Source organism: Varanus komodoensis, unplaced genomic scaffold, assembly GCF_004798865.1.
Source record: "Varanus komodoensis strain SLA01 unplaced genomic scaffold, ASM479886v1 scaffold1, whole genome shotgun sequence".
Classification (NCBI taxonomy): Eukaryota; Metazoa; Chordata; class Lepidosauria; order Squamata; family Varanidae; genus Varanus; species Varanus komodoensis.
Window position 1 is genome coordinate 114,920,771 of NW_025335268.1, and position 20,867 is coordinate 114,941,637.

General features: G+C 43.5%; 1 protein-coding gene across 3 annotated transcripts in view; it reads right to left on the reverse strand.

The window, feature by feature from the left end:
• Positions 1-20,867, reverse strand: part of PDE4B (phosphodiesterase 4B) — a 227,243-nt gene that overhangs the window by 16,356 nt on the left and 190,020 nt on the right. For all 3 annotated transcript variants that reach the window (XM_044441195.1, XM_044441215.1, XM_044441204.1), the window contains 2 exons: positions 10,205-10,298; positions 121-296 (listed from right to left, as the gene is read on the reverse strand). In XM_044441195.1, coding sequence (XP_044297130.1) covers positions 121-296; positions 10,205-10,298 — 270 coding nt within the window. The remainder of the gene's footprint in view (positions 1-120; positions 297-10,204; positions 10,299-20,867) is intronic.

Consider the following 20,867-nt stretch of genomic DNA (forward strand, 5'->3'; position numbering starts at 1 on the left):
ATTGTCTCAGGTTTGAAACAAGAATGCTTGAGTGCTCAGCATTTAACACTGTGCTAAAGCATGTTTCTCCTGAATCTACATCTTTCACAGAAAGATCAGTATATAGTGAGTCATACTTGCCTTGGCTAGATGGTCTTCCTTTTCTGTTTTCACACCAAATCTTGAAATACTAGTATTATTCAAGCTTGAACTGTGCATTAACTTTTTCACACCACTGATCTGTGTCATGAGTTGTTTTTTCTTTTTCTCTCGGTCCTTCTGTGTGGGAGAGGGAATTTCCACATCATTCTGCTTGTCTGTGTAGGAAAAAGAAAAACATTACTTTGTAACATTTATTAAACATACTGAGTTGAAGAGCTGTTTCTACTCACATAAGGCACCAGAAGCCAGTGGAGCCTGCCCGCTGGATCACAGGGAGGCAATTTTCACCAGGGATATACAGATTTTGTTAAACCCATTCTGTCTCTGTTTTGAAGACCGTCACATGCCTTTTGTTCGTCTACTTATGGATGGATGGGGGGTTGTTTGTTTGTTTGTTTGTTTATTAGGAATGTATGAGAATGTCATTTCACTTGCAAAGTGCATATTAGTGCAAGTACAAATTTGTGCAATTACTCTCTCCCCTGGAAGAAGAGGAAGAGGAAGAGGAGGAGGCAGCACAACTCTGGCAGAATTCACAGGCTGGATCCACAGAAATTCAAAGTCATTTGAATCAGTTACAGAGTTTGCCAGCATTCTTGATCTTCACCAATTCCTCTTATTCCCCCGCAGTTCTCTGTGTTGCATGTTATGCTGCTCTGAATGGTATCTAGACAGCCAGAGCAGTTTTTCAAGAGGCATAGTAGGTTGAAGGGGAAAAGAAGAAGGAATCCTCAAGCTCATATCTGTCCGTCCATCCAACCATTCAATGTAATTATATATATATTTGCCTTTAAGAGTGGAACCCTCAGAAGGAGGTGTGGAACTCTCACTGAACTCTTCCTCCAGCATGTAAGAAGAACCTCCGTAGGAAATGGGCAATGAGGCAAATAGGCAAAGGAGTATACCAGGAGGAAGAAGGTCATTACTGAAGGATGCTTCACAAGGCTAAGGATGATTATGAGCTGAGACCTGCAAAGAATATCAGGAGCAGCAAAAGGGGCATCTATCGACATGTAAATAGCAAGAGGGAGAGGAGACAAGTGGTGGGACCGCTTAATAAGGAGGAAGAGGATTTGGTGACGGATGTGAGGGAACAGGCAGAAATGCTAAATGATTATTTTGCCTCTGTGTTCTCCCCAAAGCAGGACAGGAGAGATCTACGTGGGGATGGGGGCAGATGAGGCTGAGGATTTAGGGTCACAGATTAGAGTCACCCCCCTAGAAGTTGAGGAGCTCCTCAGGGCACTGGATGTTACAAAGGCGCTGGGTCCTGATTGGTTACACACAAGGGAACTTCAGGAGTACTCACGCACCGGTTGGCCTCTTTTGAGGCCTTGTGGAGAATGGGAGAGGTTCCAGAGTACTGGACGGTGGTGTCAGTGGTCCCAGTCTTCAAAAAGAGTAGTAGAGGGAACATGGGGAATTGCAGGCCAGTTAGCTTTATGTCCATTCTGGGGAAGACGATGCAAATAGGGAAATAATAGGGAAAATCTAGTAACCCTAGATAGGAAAGGGAGGTTGGCAGTCACACAACACGGCTTCTGCAAAAACAGGTCCTCCCAGCCAAACCTTGTGGAATTCTATGACAAGGTTTCAAGGTGGCTAGAATGAGGGGATGCAGTGGATATGGTTTACCGGGATTTCAGCAAGGCCTTTGACAAAGTGCCCCATGATATCCTGGTTGAGAAATTGTGGAGTTTTGAGATAGACCAATGCACTGTCCGATGGATTAGGGCATGGTTGACTGACTGAAAGCAGAGGGTAGCCATTAGTGGGGAATCATCAGGCTGGCAGCCAGTGACAAGTGGGGTCTCCCAGGGCTCTGTCCTGGGGCCGATCCTGTTTAATCTTTTCATTAACGACATGGAAGAAGGGGTGAACAGTCTGCTGATCAAATTCGCAGACGACACTAAAACTGGAGCAGTGGCCACAACTGAGGAGCAGGTACTCCAAATCTAAAAGGATCTGGACAGGCTATAGAAGTGGGCAGGGGACAACAGAATGGCGTTCAATGCAGATAAGTGCAAGGTCTTGCACTTGGGGTATAGGACTGGGTGTCATAAGTACAGGTTAAGGGACAAGCTGCTGGAGACCAGCACTTGTGAAAGGGATCTTGGGGGAATGGTTGACTGCAGGTTAAACATGAGTCAGCAGCATGACACAGTGGTCAAGAGGGAGAATGCTACCATGGGATGTATAGCCAGAAGTGCCTCTAGATTGAGAAAGACATTACTGCCACTCTATACGACTCTGGGCTCCACATTACAGGAAAGATCTAACCAGGTTGGAATTGGTGCAGTGTAGGGCCATGGTGGTCAGATTGCAGGGAAAGCTGTATGAGGTGAGACTGAGAGAACTGGGTCTTTTCAGCCTGAAGAAGAGGAGACTCCAAGGGAATCTGTTGGCAACAAATAGGTACATGAGGGAGTGTCTTGCGGAGGTGGGTCAAGACCTGTTTTTCCCTGAGGAGGAAGGCGGAACACATTCCAATGGAGCAAATTCAAGGAAAGGCAGGTAGCTTACCTGTAACTGTTCTTCGATTGGTCATCTGTATATCCACACATATGGACTTCACCAAGGAGCACAAGGCCTAGATTGGAAAGAAACTTCCAGAGCTCAGCTTCATGGAGTGGGCAGGGGACACCCGCTCGCCCCCTCCAGAGGCCTGGATAAAGGGAAGGTGCTCCTGCCCATACCTTCAGTTGCCTTGAAGACCACAACAGTCCAGGCATGGGAGGGTGTCAAACATAGCAGAAGAAAGGAGGTGGCCCCAGTGAGAATGAAGGCTGCACCAGGATGACAACAGCCAAAGGAGCCAAGGGTGAGTTGTATGAATGCACAGATGACCCCTTGAAGAACAACAGTTACAGGTAAGCAACCTGTCTTTCTTCTTTGTGGTCTCTGTGCATCTCACATATGGGCAGCTAGCAAGCTTACCCTTCTTGGAGAAGGGGCTGTTGTCACTGGAGAAATGGAGAGAGGAATGCCCTACCAAATGTGCATTCTTACGTGGCGTGGATGTCTAGCCAGTGGTGGCGAATGAAAGTCAACAGCATGGACCATGTAGTGGCTCTGCACATTTCATGCAGGGGGATGCTGGCTAGCAGGGCAGTAGACAAAGTTTGTGCCCATGTGGAGTGCACACAAGGATGTGCTGGAAGCTCTAGTTTTGCCATCATGTAGGCCAGGGGAGTAGTGCCAGACACCCACTTGGAAAGTCTCTGGATTGAGACAGGTTGCCCTGTATTCTGACCTGTGTAGCACACAAATAGGCAGTTGGAGCAATGCAGTGGTTTGGTGAGAGCTTTGTAGAAGGTGAGGGCCCTGAGTACATTGAGGAGGTGCAGTGTAGACTTGATTGAGGTGGCAGGGCTGGGGAAGAAGGCTGGGAAGTTGATGTCTTGACTGATGTGGAAAAAGGAAATGGCCTTTGGTATGAAGTGAGGGTCTGCACAGAGGATCACCTTATCTTCTATGGAAGGTCAGGAAGAGGGGTAGGGTCGACTCGTAGCATTGCTAACTCACTGGTGTGGTGGACACATATTATGGCCATCAGGAACACCATCTTTCAGGACAGGAGGCAAAGGTCCGACATTGCCATGGGCTCAAAGGGTTTCCTTGTGAGGGATTGAAGGACCATGGAAAGACTCCAGGAGGGGTTGCACAACCAGATTGATGAGGTGAGGTTCTGGAGACCTCAAAGGTACTGATAAGCTAGGGGGTGTGCAAAGATGGAGGATGCCTGTACCAGTCGGTGGAAATGTAAGATGGCCACCAGGTGGACCTGTAAGGAGGATGGGGAAAGGCCTGGGCTGAAACTGGTCTGGAGGCGGGAAAGAATGTGCTCCATAGAAGTGTGGAAGGGGTCAAGTCCTTGTGTCGCAGAGAATGTGGTGAAGGCCCTCCACTTTGCCTGGTAGGACTTGTGGGTGGAGGGTTTGAGTGCAGCATGGAAGATGGAGGCATCCTCAGTGGGGAAAGAGCGATTAGAGTCTGTTACCTGGCAATCCTCCAAGTGGTGAGGCACAGAGTCCTGACATTGGGATGTAGCACCTAGTGCAGCTAGAGGAAGGTGTGGCCAGAAAGGTGGAGTAAGAGGGAAAGCCATGGCTGTCTTGGCCACCATGAGGTGATCAAGATGCAGTCTGTCTCATCTCTCTGGATCTTGGCGATGACCCTGATTATTAGTGGAAGGGGTGGGAAAGTGTAGAATAGGGTTACCTCCCATTTCAGGAGGAAAGCATCACCCAGGGATGCAGTTCTCTGGCCCACCCTGGAACAGAACTGCTCACACTTCTGGGGGGTGGTGAAGAGGTCCACCTCAGGAGGGCCCCATCTCTTGCATAGAATGTGAAACACAAAGGCCTTGAGTTCCCTTTCATGTGGGATGGTGGTGCAGCAGCTCAGGGTGTCTACCAGGGTGTTGAGGTGACCTGCCATGTGGATGGCGGTGATGATGATGTCCCTCTCAAGGCACCATTCCCAGATGGTGGACGTGAGGGTTGACAGTTCCACCTTGTCTGTTCAGATAGCACGTGGCATGGTGTTGCCTGTGGCTATCTGAATGTTAGGGAGGTTTGGAAGGATACAAGGGCTTTGCACATCACCAGCATCTCGAGGAGGTTGCTGTGAAGATGCAACTCATGCAGGGCCCAGATGCCCTGCACATGCATGTCTGCACAGTTAGTGCCCCAGCCTGTGTTTGAGGCATCGATCGTGACCCTTATGGAGGGCTCTGGAGGGGAGAAGGGGATCCCAGTGGTGAGGTTGTCAATGTCACCCCACCAGTGCTGGAGGAGAGGACAGAATGGTGGCATGGGCATCTTCCTCTGTGACGAAGGCTTCCACAAACCAAAGCTGGAGGGGTCTCATCCAGAGCTGTAGGAGTTGCAGCACCAACAAGGTGGTGGCCATGAGGCCTAGAAATCTCTGGATGGTGTGGGTGGTAAAGAACATCGTGGTCCTGATGGACATGACCAATGAGGTATGAGCTTCTCCTCATGCCTGCAGGAGGAATAACCTGGTGGGAATAGAGTCCAGGTGAGTCCCTATGAAGAGGATGGACTGTGTAGGGGAGAGAGCATATTTGCCATTGTTGATAAGAAATCCCAGATCCTACAGGAGGCTTTACATGGTCTGGAGCCCTTGCAGAAGGTCCTCCCTAGAAGAGGCTCTCAGGAGCCAGTCACTCAGGTATGGGAAGACCTAGATGCCCTGGGATGTAAGGTGGATGCAGACCACTGCCATACATTTGGTGAAGATCTGTGGGGTGGTAGTCAGGCCAAAGGGGAGGACAGGGAATTAGAAAGCCTCATGGCCAATGTGGAACTGGAAAAAGTGCCTATAAGCTTGGTGGATTGTTATGTGAAAGTAGGTATCCTTGAAGTTATGGAGACAAACCAGTCCCTTTGTCTAAGCAGGCAGAGGATACCTTGCAGGGTGACCATCCTGAACCTCTTGGGTGTTATGCACTTGTTGACGCCCCAGAGATACAGTATTGGTCTGAAGGTCCATGGAGAGCCATTCTATTGCTCCTTTGGACAGCAAGGCCTCAAGCTGTTGAATAGATTCTGTACCCTTATTGGATTATGGCCAGGACCCAGAAGTCTGAGGTGATGGACTCCCAGACTGAGAGGAACTGAGCCAGTTGGTGTGTGAAATTGTGTGGTGGGGAGGGGATAGTAGAAAGGGGCAGTCTGGACCTGAACTTCAGTGCCTGTGCCTGATGTCTTGGCACTTGGGCAGGAACCTTTGGTGTGGCTGGGTATCATGCCTTTTGGCGGGGGGACTAGCTCTCTGGGCCAGAAGGGGTGATCGAAGAGTGAACAGTGGCTAGAACTGGAGGAGGTCCCTTGCCATTTATGCTGCAGTGTCTGGTGTGTGAAGCCCATGCATCTAGCAGTGGTGTTTGCTTTGTGGAGACTGCCCATGCTCTCACTGGTGTGCACATTAAAGAGGCCCTCTACATCGAAGGGCAGATCCTTGATGCAGGCCCATGTCTCTTGGAGGAGGTTTGTGGATCTAAGCCAGGCATGGTGGCATATGGCTACTGCTGCCTTCATTGCCTTGCCATTACAGCCCACATTGTGTCCTCAGTCAGAAATCTGGCCAGGGTTTCTGCCTCAGTGTGGAACAGGTGGGCAGCATTGTGGAGAAAATGGGAGCTCTGCTATGGCCCCCATTTTCTCCCATAAAGAGAGCTGGCATCTGGCCATGGTGGCTTCATAGTTGGAGGCACAGATGCCCAGGAAGGAAGCTGTGTACCCCCTCTTAGCCAGGCCATCAAGGTGGCATCCTTCCTTGTCTGCTGGCATGGACTGGACCCTTTGTGAGGTTCCCTTCATGGACTCAACTATAACTGAACTGGGCCTGGGATGCTGATGGAGGAAGGACAGGGATTTGTCTGCCCACTTGTAGGTGGACTTGACCTTATGTGAAGTGGACAAGGCCAATATAGGGACTTTCCAGGATTGCTGGGCTATATGGAGTAGGCAGGCAGGAGATGAATACACACCGTGATAGAGTGTGCTGAGGACAAGGCCCTGAAGACAGAATCTGTCTTGGGCTTTGCTGGGTGTGAGGCCTGTAGGCCCAGGTCATCCAACATGCGAAAGATCAAATCAGCAAACCTCCCTCTCCCTCCAGGTGACATGGATGGATTGTGCTCTGGGGCTTGGACATCCGGAGAATGGGGAGGTGAGTTCAGGGACCACAACCTTGGCAAGAAGCGGGAGAGACTCTGACCTGGATGAAGATCTGCAGTGGTCACGTGTCATAGGCCCTTGACACACTGAGGAGTGGTGCTGTCGTGGCTGCAGAGGGCTGGAGGAGTGGCAGTGTTGGTCATCCTGGCTGCAGAGCTGCCTGGCAGTACAGTTCCGTGTTGAGGTAAGAAGGGTCCAGCCGGGTTGTCAAGGCAGCAGCGGCAGTGACACGGAGATGGTGGCCTAGGGAAGCCTTGATTGATGGAGGAGGCAGAGGAGTTGGGGTCCTCTCAGTCAGACCGTAATTTAGACACTGAGGTCTCCTGACCACAGGGGGGGAGGGGGTCCCAGACCTCCAACAAGCCTGTCGAGCATGTGGACACTGGGGACCACGATGAGGAGCCATCCCAGTTGGGGAAGGAGAAACAGGGGGATCCCTACAGTCCTGCAGCAGTCTGGCCTCAAGCTGCAGTTGGCATTGGTGAGTGGGAGAAACTGCTGGCCAGCAAGGCAGGCAGCACGGGTGACAGGTTGTGTGAGGGGGGGTGAGTGTTGCAGAGGCAAGCGCTCTGGGTCCGGTGATCTGGCATGCTCCTGGGGGGAGCCTGGCTGTGGGGGTGCAGTAGTTCCCTCCAGGGGAACCCTGGGATCCGGGGTGAGTGGACAACTGAAGAGGGATGAGGCATCCAGAGCTTTGGTGTGCTTGGTGGTGTGGCAATTCTTGCACTTGGCAGACAAAGCTCCTGTAGGTTCCTCGGTGGGGGTGGGGGGCACAGTGGCATTGGCGGCCCTCTTTTTTGCATGCTTTGGTGGAAATGCATTTTCTTCAGTGGAGAAAGGCTTATCAGCCTCTGATTTTGAAGACTTGGAGATGCTCAGAGCATGCTGCCAGAGGGCAAGCTTGAGATGATCTGCCTGCTGCTGGTGAGTTTACCTTTTAAAAGCCTGGCAATGTGGGCAGGTCTCCACAATGTGCCACTCACCGAGGTGAAGAAGGCAGCATGAATGGGCGTCTGCGGCTGGAAGGGGAGCGGCACATGAGGCGCAGCAGCAAAAAGCCAGGTTGGCCTTGCTGTCAGTAAAAAGGCGCACGAGGAGGAGAGGAGGGGGGGGGGCAGTTTTCTTCTCTCCTTTAGGGAAGAAGTGGGTGAGGGAGATTGGTCCTGGAAGGGGACAATAGATTAAGGAGAAAATAATCTCAGGATTAAAGTAGGAGAAAAATACAAGGGAACTTTATAAACAGGATATTAGGAAAAAAATACTTATTTTTAATATACCGAGGGGGAGAAAGAGAAAGAGAGAAAAAGTCAGCAAAGCAGTGGAAGGTTCCGATAACAATGAGACTGCAACTGCAGTCAAAAAGGAACTGAGGGGGACTGCAGTTGAAAAGGAACTGAGGGGGTGGGTGGGCCCCCCTCCCGTTATCCGGGCTTCTGGAGGGGCTGGGGTGGGTGCCCACTCCATGATGCTGAGCTCTGGAAGTTTCTTTCTGATCTAGGCTTTGCCACAGAGCCATATGTGTGATGCACAGAGACCACAAAGAAGAACCAAGGTTCAATTGGACACCAGGAAATAGTTCCTGACAGTTAGGACCCCTAGGGTATGCAATAGACTTCCATGGAGGTGGTTGATGCCCCATCGGTGAGGGAGTTCAAGAATAGGCCAGACATGCACATGGTCATGAGCAGAGCTGGCTGGAGCTGGAGGTCAGACTAGATGGCCCAGGAAACCCCTTCTGACTCACTCTGTTTCTCTGTTTCTGTGCTTCTAAGAATAAGCATCCTGAGTTTGACAGCTTATTATGTTTAATATGTATTCTTCAGTTTAACTGCAAGTACCTGCTTACTCAAAATGATGTAAATAGTTTAATTGCTCTGTAACATTTTGATATTGTGCAGTAATTCCTTTAAATCAAGACAATAATTACTATTTCTGTCACAAACTTTTAAAATATTTTCTAATCAAAGTTGAAGCTATATAATGGAAGTCATTAGTAGTGGTACAAAAGATGCTAGAAATCCTTAAACTAGTTAAATAACACTGAAAATGTTAACCTGGAGATATTAATATTATTTGTTCAGTACATATTTTGTTTAAGTAAATGAACCTCATTAATAACTGGGCAAATTGGTGGGTCAAAGTATCTAGGTATCCAGTATCTGTGCCCATACCTAACATAATCCATTAAAGACAAATAAGTTATATTTTTATATTTGTTGTAAAACAAGGAAGAATCACTATATATCGCAAATTGATTTGATATGAAAGCCCTTCCTTCCATTATCTTTGCTATCTCCTAAGGATAGTAGAATAAGGTGTATCTATGGGAGGGAGAAGGGTGTCTGTGTATATATTTAGTAGGGGGGAGTGTGCACATGTGTATGTGCAGGAAATATGAATGAGTGTAATAAGTGTGTGAATGAAAGTGTGAGAGTGTGGATGAATATGCATGTGTGCATACAATGTGACAGATCCCTGGCATCCCAACAGATACCCCAAGGGACCACAGAAACACCTGATTTTCAGACATTGAAATTATACTGACAATTTATGGGTCAGTCAGAAAGGATACATTTGGCTAACAGGAGAAACAGCAACAGTTTTGAGGAAAGGGCTTTTGGCTATGGAAAGAGTATTATGATGCCAGTGCTTTGCAGTGTTTTCTGTTATACAGAGAAAAACAATTAAAATAAGAACATAAGAAAAAGAAATGACTGTATTCAGCACAGAAATCAGGTAAAGAAGTTACGGAAGCAAACAAACAGGGCTGATTAAGATTTGTGAAGTGGGCTTCCATTCAGTTCTAACCACTGAAGTGGCCCTGGCATGCCTTTGAAAGTTTAGCCTTCATAACATGCCACAATGACCAGCCCTAGGCTGGCACAGGCACCTGAGAAGACAAAGAGGATATTGTCTAGCAAGCACATGCTTCTCTCTAATGCTTCCAGAATCGTGGACAGCATGAATAGCTGCTAAGCAATAGTCAGCTATATTTGTCAGTTACATCCATTACCCACAATTAGACTCTTCTCATATCTCTACATGTTGGGCGGTGATGGTGGAATTAACTTTGACATGGAATCTAATGCCATATCATATTGTTCCCTTGGTGTTAATGGGATCCTATATGGCTTTGCTATATGCACTAGAGCTTCCTTAGACACAGCATTTCAATAGACTGGAGACTCAGGTCCACTGAGTTTTTGAAGCAGTGTGTTGAGTGGCATAGTGAACTGGGAGTGGAAGAGAAGCCTTGTAAAAGACATCTATACCTATAGGAAAACCTGCCAGTAATGGCCACATTTTTAAAAATCTTATTTATGTGGATTCAGATGTGAGTGCAGTATTTCATATCTTACCTAGGAAGGTGTTTGAAATATATTCAGACACCTGATTGCCTGATCGGCTCATTTCTGAAAGGTGTGTCAGTTCCCGGTTGAGCATTCTCTTGAACTGTTGGTAATCAGAAAATAAAAATCAGACTGTCAATTTTTCTGAGTAGTGAATGCATAAAATCACATACAATGCTAACAATAATTAGGTATTAACAGCTGTAATAAGAGTCAGTTGAACAGTATCATGTAAGATGGCTCTTGGCAGAACAGTAGAGGCTAAGAGAGTGTGCAGAGAGTGGCCAGGGAACTGGCAAAGGCAAGGTAGGAGCTGGGCAAAGAATGGGGGGGAGGGGGCAGGAGCAGCAGAGAGAAAGGAAGGTGGGGCCAGAGAGCCCAGGAGGAAGCAGAGGAGTGGGGCCAGCAGCCCCTGAGGCTCATTGGACCACACCCAGCCATTGGGCGTCATTCCTTGTCTGCGTCCCTTAGCTGCGGTCCGGGCTTCCTGAGGACTCTCTTCCCCTAGGTCATTGTTTGTTTGCATTTTTTATAAATGCTTGTAATTATTACTCTGTCTGGGAGAACTGGGTGAGTAAAGTCAGGAAAGGGAAGTGTAGGGACAGACACAGTGGAGTACAGACAAGGCAGGGGAAGAAGGTAGGGACTGCAAGGGGTGCCCTATGTCAGGCCAGCAGATGGCCTTGGGGGAAATCATAGGTGTTGCTGTCCGCTGTGACATGTTTGCCATTCTCTCTCAAGACGGGGGGGGGGGGGCATCCTTGACTTGGTCTCGACTAACAGGGAGGAGCTGATAGATGAGGTACAGATTAGAGGACCTCTGGATGCAAGTGACCACTCCATCCTTTGCTTTGAGATCAGGGAAATGGGGACATGCAGCAGGTTGAGCACTAGAAGCTGGGACTTCAAGAGGGCCAACTTTGGCCAACTTAAGACCAGACTGGGGAAAGTCTCCTGGGATAGGTTACTGGAAGGCAAGGGAGTTGAGGAGGAGTGGATGGCACTCAAAAGGGAGGTTTTGGAGGCACAAGCCTTAACGATACCTCTAGTTAGTAAGGCAGGGAGGCAAGGGGGGCACCATGGATGTGAAAGGAGGTGGTTAGAGGGAATAGATGCAAGAGGAACCTCCACAGGAAATGGGTACTGGGGCAAAAAGACAAAAGGGTATACCAGGAGGAAGAGCCCGTTGCAGAAGGATTCTTCCCAAGGCTAAGGCTGATTATGAACTGAGACTTGCAAATAATATCAAGAGCAACAAAAAGGGCTTCTATGAGCATGTAAATAGCAAAAAGAAGGAGAGACAGGTAGTGGGACTGCTAAATAAGGAGGAAGGGGATCCAGTGACTGATACAAGAGAACAGGCACAGATGCTAAATGACTATTTTGCCTCTGTGTTCTCCCCAAAGCAGGACGGGGGAGATTGGCATGGGAGATTAGATGAGGCCAGGGACTTAGGGGCACAGATTAGAGTCAACCCCTAGAAGTCAAGGGGCTCCTCAGGGCACTGGATGTTACAAAGGCACCAAATCCTGACAGGTTACACCCAAGAGTACTTCGAGAGTTGGCAGGTGTTCTCTCACGCCCACTGGCCTCCATTTTTAAGGCCTCATGGAGAACTGGTGAAACTCCAGAGGACTGGAGGGCAGTGTCAGTGGCCCCAATGTTCAAAAAGTGTAGTAGAAGGGACATGGGGAATTACAGACTAGTTAGCCTTCTGTCCATTGTAGTAAAAGGAAAGGCTCATAACAGTGAGAGATCTAGTGATGCTAGATAGGGAAGGGAGGCTGGCAGCCACACAACACGGTTTCCGCAAAAACAGGTCCTGCCAGACAAACCTTGTAGAATTCTACAACAAGATTTTGAGGTGGCTAGATGGAGGGGATGCAGTGGATGTGGTTTACCTGGATTTCAGCAAAGCCTTTGACAAAGTGCCCTGTGATATCCTGGTTGAGAAACTGAGGAGTTTTGGGATAGACTGAAACACTGTCCGGTGGATTAGGGCATGGTTGACAGACCAAAAGCAGAGGGTAACAATTAGTGGGGAATCATTTGGATGGCAGCCAATGATAAGTGGGATACCCTAGGGCTCTGTCCTAAGGCCCATCCTGTTTAATCTTTTCATCAACAACATGGAAGAAGGGGTGAACAGTCTGCTGATCAAATTTGCAGATGATACTAAAACCTGGGCAGTGGCCACAACTGAGGAGCAGGTACTTCAGATCCAAAAGGAACTGGACAGACTATGGAAGTGGGCAGGAGACAACAGGATGGCGTTCAATGCAGATAAGTGCAAGGTCTTGCACTTGGGGCATAAGAATTGGTGTCATAAGTACAGGTTAGGGGACAAGTGGCTGGAGAACAGCACTTGTGAAAGGGATCTTGGGGTGCTGGTTGACTACAGGCTAAGCATGAATCAGCAGTGTGATGTGACGGTCAAGAGGGTGAATGCCACCCTTGCTTATATAGTCAGAAGCATGACTTCTAGATCGAGAGACGTATTACCACTATACGATTCTGGTGTCCTGCAACTGGAATATTGTGTTCAGTTCTGGGTTCTACATTACAGGAAGGATATGGCCAGGTTAGAATCAGTGTAGCATAGGGCCAATAGGATGGTGGCTGGATTACAGGGACAGCCCTATGAGGCGAGATTGAGGGAACTGGGTCTTTTCAGCCCAGAGAAGACTTTGAGGGGATCTGTTGGTGACATACAGGTATGTGAGGGGGTGTCGCACAGAGGTGGATAGAGGCCTGTTCTCCCCTGCAAAGGAGGGCAGGACATGTTCCAATGGAGCAAAGCTCACAGAACCAAGGTTCAATTTGGATGTCAGGAAGTACTTCTTGACCCTAGGGTACGGAATGGGCTTCCATAGGAGTTGGTGGAATCCCCATCAGTGAGGGTGTTTAAGGATAAGCTGGACATGCACAGGGATCAGACTAGATGGTCCAGGAGGCTCCTTCTGACTCGCTCTGTTTCTGTGGTTTATATTTCTAGTATAAATTACACACATGAGATATATTTTCTAGATCACATGGCAGAATTTGTGTATAACACTGTCAGTTTAATGTTAGGAGAAAGTACAAAGCAGACAAATAGTTTTTATATAATTCTGGGAAACTATTCTTGTAAAGCATGCTTCAATTTCATGAAGTTTTATCATGTAGTACCTAACTGATTTTCCACATAAAATATAAAGACAATTCAAAGTATTGAAAGTTCTGACAAACATGTTATGTTAAAACAACATTTGGTTAGATTATTACATTCCATTTATACCGAATGTGATTTCTGCAGATGAATATACAAGGTACATGCCATTCCATTAATTCCATGCCAGTCTAACAGTTTCTTGCCATTCTATTTGTATGTCAAATTATGCTGTGCTCTGAATCACTTTGGTCTTTGTACTCTCTTTCTGACTACAGTAATAGCTGTACAAACATCATACATATATAAAGAGAACACAATTGAATTATACTGTCCACTTGTTATTATTCAAACCCACCTTGATGTACCTCCATGACACAGAAAATAAATAGCTTGCCTCAGGCATTTTTAGATGACTCTGCATGACAAAAGCAGCAAATCCCCTCTGAAGAAATTGTAGGTAAGAGGAAGAACTCTTCACTGACAAGGATACCCCTATTAGTTTTCCAGTCAAGGAAAAGATATTTGTAAGAGTCTAAAATTCCATTAATCTCAGGCTACTGGCTACTCCAGGACAACACTAAGATTTGTATTTCAATTTTGCAAAAGGACTGTAATGCTGGAATTTTTGATGGCATAACACAAAGCATAGAAGGAGTGAGAGTTAATCCTAATGTTTCCAGAGAGTTGCCTTGAAGCACTTATGAATTATGAATAAACTTGGTGCTTAAGGACTGAAGGGCTATCCCATGCCAAATTAGTATTCCTTAGCTGAAAGTGAAGAATTGACCCTGCCAATTGCTTTTGCAGATATTTCTGGCTTTAGCACTACAGCCATCCATGCATATTCAAACAATTCAGAAGAAGGCAACCAATTCTTCTTACAAGCACACAATTGCCCTTCTGGAAAATCCCCTTTTACTCATTCACTCCAGTTTTTAATGTCAACATTTGCATTTTTATTTTTTGTTAAGAACCCCCTCCTTCTCCATTAAATGGTTGCAATCCAACTTGTGAATTTCTCCACATGTTAAAACTCTAGAGAGAAAATATGTGTATGTATATACATGTGTGGGCACATTAGCATGTAAAAAACCTGTGCTCAAAAACATGCACATGAGCAACATCAAATAGGCTTAACATCTAGAACAGACAGCAAATGTTGTATGTATGTCATATGTGCAGATCAAATGTAAGATTGCTTCCTTTTTTAAAGAGGTAGTTATTCAGAACCTCCATTTCATTCAGAATATTAGAGTTTTGCATGACATGTTGGGCTTCAAAGGAACTAGCTCATTCAAAAGCAGTATTTTATGTTTATGTCAACAGAATAATCTAAATCATTCTGTACAACTACAGTGAAATATGTCAGGATTAAATAAATGCTGCTAGTGCTATGTGCATCCCCTTACTGTATTTTTAGGAACCTAAAAATAAATGTGAGTATACAAATATTTATGTTTCTTATGTTATTTTATAATATGAAGCTCTAGTTGGTCATCACTTTTTACTCTTCAAGAGCTGGGCAAGAGAAGATTATGGTACCATGGTAACCATACCATATGACAACCAGTTTTCTTTGTTGTGAGTTTTTCCCTCTGATTACTTTCATGCAGCCATAATGGCCTTAGTACTGGAATTTCAAAGATGCAAATTTGAAGAGGATTTCTGAGATCTAACGAGGAAGTTATAACAATATAAAATCCCTTTCTCTTAAGACAAAATTGCTATGCTATTTATAATAGCATCTCCCAGAAAATTATTATTCTATTTTTCTACTACTCAGTATCGCAGACCTCAGTATGTAATCTCATGATTGATAGCATGACAGAACATAAATGCACTGCAATGTCTAAATTGGGGTATGGCTTTGTCTTAAGGAGATTCAGATGTGGCAATTAACAAGACAGAATGCTTATGTTTATGTCTTTTATCGATCCATACATTCATATCCACTTCTGAACCCATGTAATGGCAATATTAGAAATACAGAAACACAACGAGTCAGAAGGGGCCTCCTGGGCCACCTAGTCTGACCCCCGGCTCTAGCCAGCTCCACTCAAGATGGCTTCACTCATATTGGTGGTTTTTTTAAACTTTAACAATAGCCACAGATACACACCCATCTCTTACATATCAGTGCTTCTCCTGACTGCAGTCCCTTACCTTTCGTCACGTGAGTCAGTGGAGTGAATACCTCAGAAAGACTGAGTGGAAAGAGAATAACAGTATGTTTTGCATATCCTAACATATCCTTTTCTTTGCTTATTTAAGAATTACTTGGTCTTTCTCTGTACTGACAAAATTCCAACATTGTTTAATAACAAAGGTGTCAATTCAAAGTTTCTAGGATAAGTGGCTAGCTTGGTTCTAGGCTGACTGTTCTACAGATATTCAATTCCCTGAAGCTATTATGCCTTGGAAATAAGGACTTTTTACAGCCCTCATAGCTTTATTGTTTTTCCCCATAACCGATTTGATGACCCACTTGTTATTCTAACAATGATTTGGAGAGAAGCTTATTGCTTTCAGTCAATGAATCATATTTTGTTTTGTTTTGTTTTTTTAATCAAAGGCTTAAAATAGGATTGTGATGTCTTTGGCTATTACTTTGAGAAATATGGCTTATTTGGAGAGGCAAAAGAGATCAAATACCTGTCTCATCACAAAGTCAGAACCAGTTTGTGCAGCAATTCTTATTTTATCCCATTGTTCAGAGATCAAATTAATCACTCGGAAAAACCACTTGTTTGCCTATTATATTTCTGATAGGTTAAATTTTGGTGTTTAAGTCATGTGAAATTGCTGGTTAAGGTATTAACAAGGAGGAAAGATTCCATTAACTCTACACAGTGGGATGCCATACAATAGAGCTTGCATCTGAAAGTGTTTGTGGCTAGCCAAAAAATAAAAGAAAGAAAACCCTTTCCTAACAAGGTTACATCATAATTGAGACTGACAACTGGGCACTGCTTGCTCAACAGTAATTGTGCAGAGGATTGGGGGTTTTGCTCCCAAAAGGCAAAGGCAATGTTAACTTCCAATAAGACATGCTGATGAAAATGAACATTTGAGATACTCCATGATATCACAGATCAAAAGTGGCTACTATAGCTCCTAGTTGGGATGGGGGGGGGGACATTAAAACATTTGCTCAGGTGCTCATGAAGTACTATGATCTCTAAAACAAAAGAACAATGGTGGACTGAAAAATTGTAGCAAAAGAGCCTCTGCACAGGAGCTTTTTGCCTGGTCCTCAGGGTCTGGTCCTCTGGACTACTGCACAGCTTACTTTCCCAACTGGTCTATAGGGGGAGTTGCATGCCCTAGCTCACCTACTATCAGGCAAACTGAACAAGCTGTATAATTTTTTCATTAGCAAGCTAAGCCTTGCTAAATAGTAGCTTTTGATGTGCATTTTAAGTTACAGGAAGACCATTGCATAAGCTATCCGTCCACACACTGGCAACAAAAAATAAATGGCAGAATCTTTACACAGGACTTAGGTATCTATTAAATTAAAAATTGATTCCAAAATTTCATGACACTAGATGGAACACTTTATTCATTTATTTAGGCATTTCTATACCGTTCAATTGATACAAAACTCTCAGAATGGTGTACAGGATACCATTAAAACAATAAATTTCAATTTAAGAACAAATTTAAAGCAGACACGCCTGAACCTTCCAGAATGCAGTAGCAGTCCAAGAGCTTTCTGACCCTCACTGTCCCAACCTGCTTTGCTCATAATGTCCTCCTTTAAAGATAGATGCGTCCAATTAAGAAACAGTCTGAAGTACCATCCATCTATTTGAGTGCATCTCAGAGAAAATTAAGCATCTCTGATTCTCATTAAAATAAGTGAAGAAAAATGCTTAACTGAGCAATGAGTTCCACTGATTCCTAAAGCAGCTAGATACAACTTAACTTATTCTGGCCTGTAGAATTCAACACTGAAATTTGGGGGGCAGGGTCCGGGGGAAAGGGAGCACGGAGCTAGCTCAGATGGACTCCAGACACTGAATTCTTACTCCTCCTGACCATCAGGGGGAAATATGATTAAAATATACTCAAATTAAGATTAAGAAATACTGAAAAAATGCATGAAAAGTACGTTAATTCTTTTGTCTATCTCCTGGGAAGATTTGAAACACAGACGTGGACTAAGAGCTGTTTTCATAATTTGAAACTGCTGTGCCTAGCCCAGAGTAAGCTGCATCTTGGCTGTTTATGGATTGAGAAATAGTGTTTATGTTATAAATATCTTGGCCACTTGTTATAAATGCTTAAAAGCAGCTTGAGTAGTGGAGGAAAAAAAATGCTTTTCTTGAGCGATTCTTGTTTTTCTTGAATGATTGATAAGAAGAGACTTTCCACCCTCCCCCCATGCAGCTGGAAGGCTGAGAAAGTGCTGAAAGGGAAAACAAACAAACCATTTGGACAGAGCTGTAAGGAACATATATCAAAAGTTAATTAATGTCCCAGGATTAGCTTCTCTGTGCTATTTTGTTTTTACTACAGAGATAAAAGGTAAGAAATAATGAGAAAATAAATAAAAAAGAGGAAGTGATGTATGGTGTGAGAAACAGGAAGACTATTTTGCAAAAGTAATAGTATTGCTAATAGTAATGCTTAAGCTCCCTCTGCTGGCTAGACATTAAATTGCAGCTTTTGATCTATATACTGTGAAAGTTTAATTGCAATTGTGGATCACAAATAAGATCACTAAATTCAAGAGCTCTCTCCTCTTAGTTGGAAATAACAATTGTAGACTGTATGCCTAAATGGACTAAAAGTGCAGATAGCGTGAGGCAAGAACCTAAAAGCATTTGGGAAAGGCCTAAAGTGAAACAAGATCCTTCTTATAAACCTCACCCATCAGATCTGTGGTTGAAAAGAGTAGAAAAAAGTTGCAAAATGAATGGGAAAAAGAGAGCATCACTGGAAAAATCAACAACTTCATCAACACAACTGGACAACTTTGATATACTTCTACAGGAATTAAGAGAAATGAAGGCAAAAATGGAGACAGGTTTAAGAGATATAAAAGATGAGATGAAGAATAATCTGAAGAAATTAGATATTAAAATGGATAGCATGGATGGAAGAATAAAAGATTTATCTAAACAAATTCAAGAGAGCCTCCAAACAATTACAGAATTGAAAGCTCAGATGAGAGAACAAGACAAAGAGTAAAAAAAAAACAGATGACCAAGATAGACCAGTTCTCTAAAAGTGTGATTGAGATTCAGGATAGACAATGAAGAATGAATCTATGCCTTAAAGGACATCCAGAGGATGGGAAAGAGAATGAAGATAAATTGATTCAATTAATATTGGACTGGTCTAAATCTATTCTGCCAGATGTTCCTTTTACAAGATATGATATTGATGCAATACATAGAATTGGCCCAAGAAGAGTTGGAAGAAAACACTGAGAGACATCATGGTCCAATTCTGGTCATATGCAAAAAAAGAACAACTGATGCGGAAATTACAGAATATGACTCCAATTATGCTGCAAGGTCATCAGATTCCAGTCTTTCCAGATTTATGTAATGATACCTTGCAATTTATGTAATGATACCTACGTCTGCCAAATATTAAAGAAGAATTCCATAAAATACAGTTGGGAGTTTCCTTTTTTTTTTTTTTTTTTTGAGGTTTTCATACAATGGAAAATATTACAATGGAATTATTAAAGGAGCTTGGCATTATCTCCGATGATGAATATGTAGCACAAATTCAAAAATTAATGGATATGTCTACTTTTTCAAGAAGGAAGACAGAGAAAGAGAGAAAAGATCAGGAGGAGATGAAGCTCGATATAGCAGCTGGAGGTTAACCTTCTCCATAGAGACAGAAAGGAGATTCAGAAAAAGGAAGTATGATGTATGAAAAGGTAAGAAGATTTATATGTAATAGACACAGAATATATTGTATTTGGTAGTGTTGGAGTTATTATTGAATTTTTTTAAATAATAAATATAAGAGAAATTTGAGTATAGAATAAAAGGGTATAGATGGTTGGGGAGGGTGGAGTGGGTGTCTGGGGTCTGTACAGGGGAGGCTCCTCTCCCCTCGTCCCTTGGAAGCCCAAAGCGGCGGGGAGGAGAATATCTCCAGAAGATGGGTAAGGGGGTTTCCATATATAAATGTGGTGGGGAATACGGTGGTGGTAGGGAAAAGTTTAATTGGGTTTTTGTTAAGTTTTGGTTGGAGTGTTTATTTAATCACATATGGAGACCAAAAAGAATATTTGATGTATTGAAAGAATAGGAAAAACATTGAAGATTTTTTTTTTTTGTCTTGGAATTTAAATGGCTTGGGAGAAAGACATAAATGAGCTAGAATTGAAAAAAGTATTTGTAAAGAAAAAACAGATATTAGAAACACATCAAAAGAAAGATGGAGTGAACAAATTAAAATTATATTGGGCAGACGTACATAAAAAATCAAAATCAAGGGGTGTTGCAATTATTGTTGCCAAAAGATGTGAATTTTAACAAAAGCTATAAAGAGATTTCTTATAATACAAGGTCTGATTTATGGACAAGAGGTGACTTTAGCCAATATATATGCACCTAATATAAATCAAAGAGAGTTTTATGATAAGGTGTATAAATAAATAGAAAAAAATAAAAAGAGGATATGTGATAATGGTGTGTGATTATAATATGGTTATGGATAAAGAAAAAGATAAATCTTAGTCATCAAAGTTAGATATACAGTATAATAATACATATTTAAGTAGATTTATTAATAAAAACAGATTTAAGAATAGATTATGTATTTGTAACACCAGAAATATTGTCTAAGATAGTTAATGAAGATATAAAAGTAATTCAAATATCAGACCATACAATGATAACAATGGAAATGAAAATAAAATATGATAGACAGGCAAATAGATGGAGGATAGATTTAAGGATTTCTAAAAAATGATTTTAGGGTTTTAGAAAAAATTAAAAGAAATATGGGAAATAAATGAAAAAGGAGGTACTAATACAAGTGTAATATGGGATACAATGAAAGCAGTGGTACAAGGGCTAGGAATAAAATATTCATATAATCTAAAAAAAACAAAAAGAGCAATATATAATAAGATTAGAAGAGGAAATTAAAGAATGAGAGAAAAGTATAAAAAAGTAGAGAAAACAAAATTACGCTAGAATTAACAGCCAAAAAAAAGAAATACAAAATTTTGAAATAGAACAAGTTCAAAGAAATCTAATGTACTTGAAAAGAGAATTTTATGAAAATAGTAATAAAAATTCCAAAATGCAGATCACAGTAAATCAGTAAAAGTGCCACAAGGGAGGAGCCCAGTCTCAGCATCTGGGCACCTGCATGTAATACATATATGTAGTGCTTAACTGAAGAATTAAGCATTGCATTCTATTTCTAAATGTATATTTTATCCGTTTGGCAGAAATAAAATAGCGGAGCTGAAAAGTCTTTGTCTGAAAGACATGGATCTGTGCACAGAATCAGCCCCATCCTCATGTCTGAAAACCATCC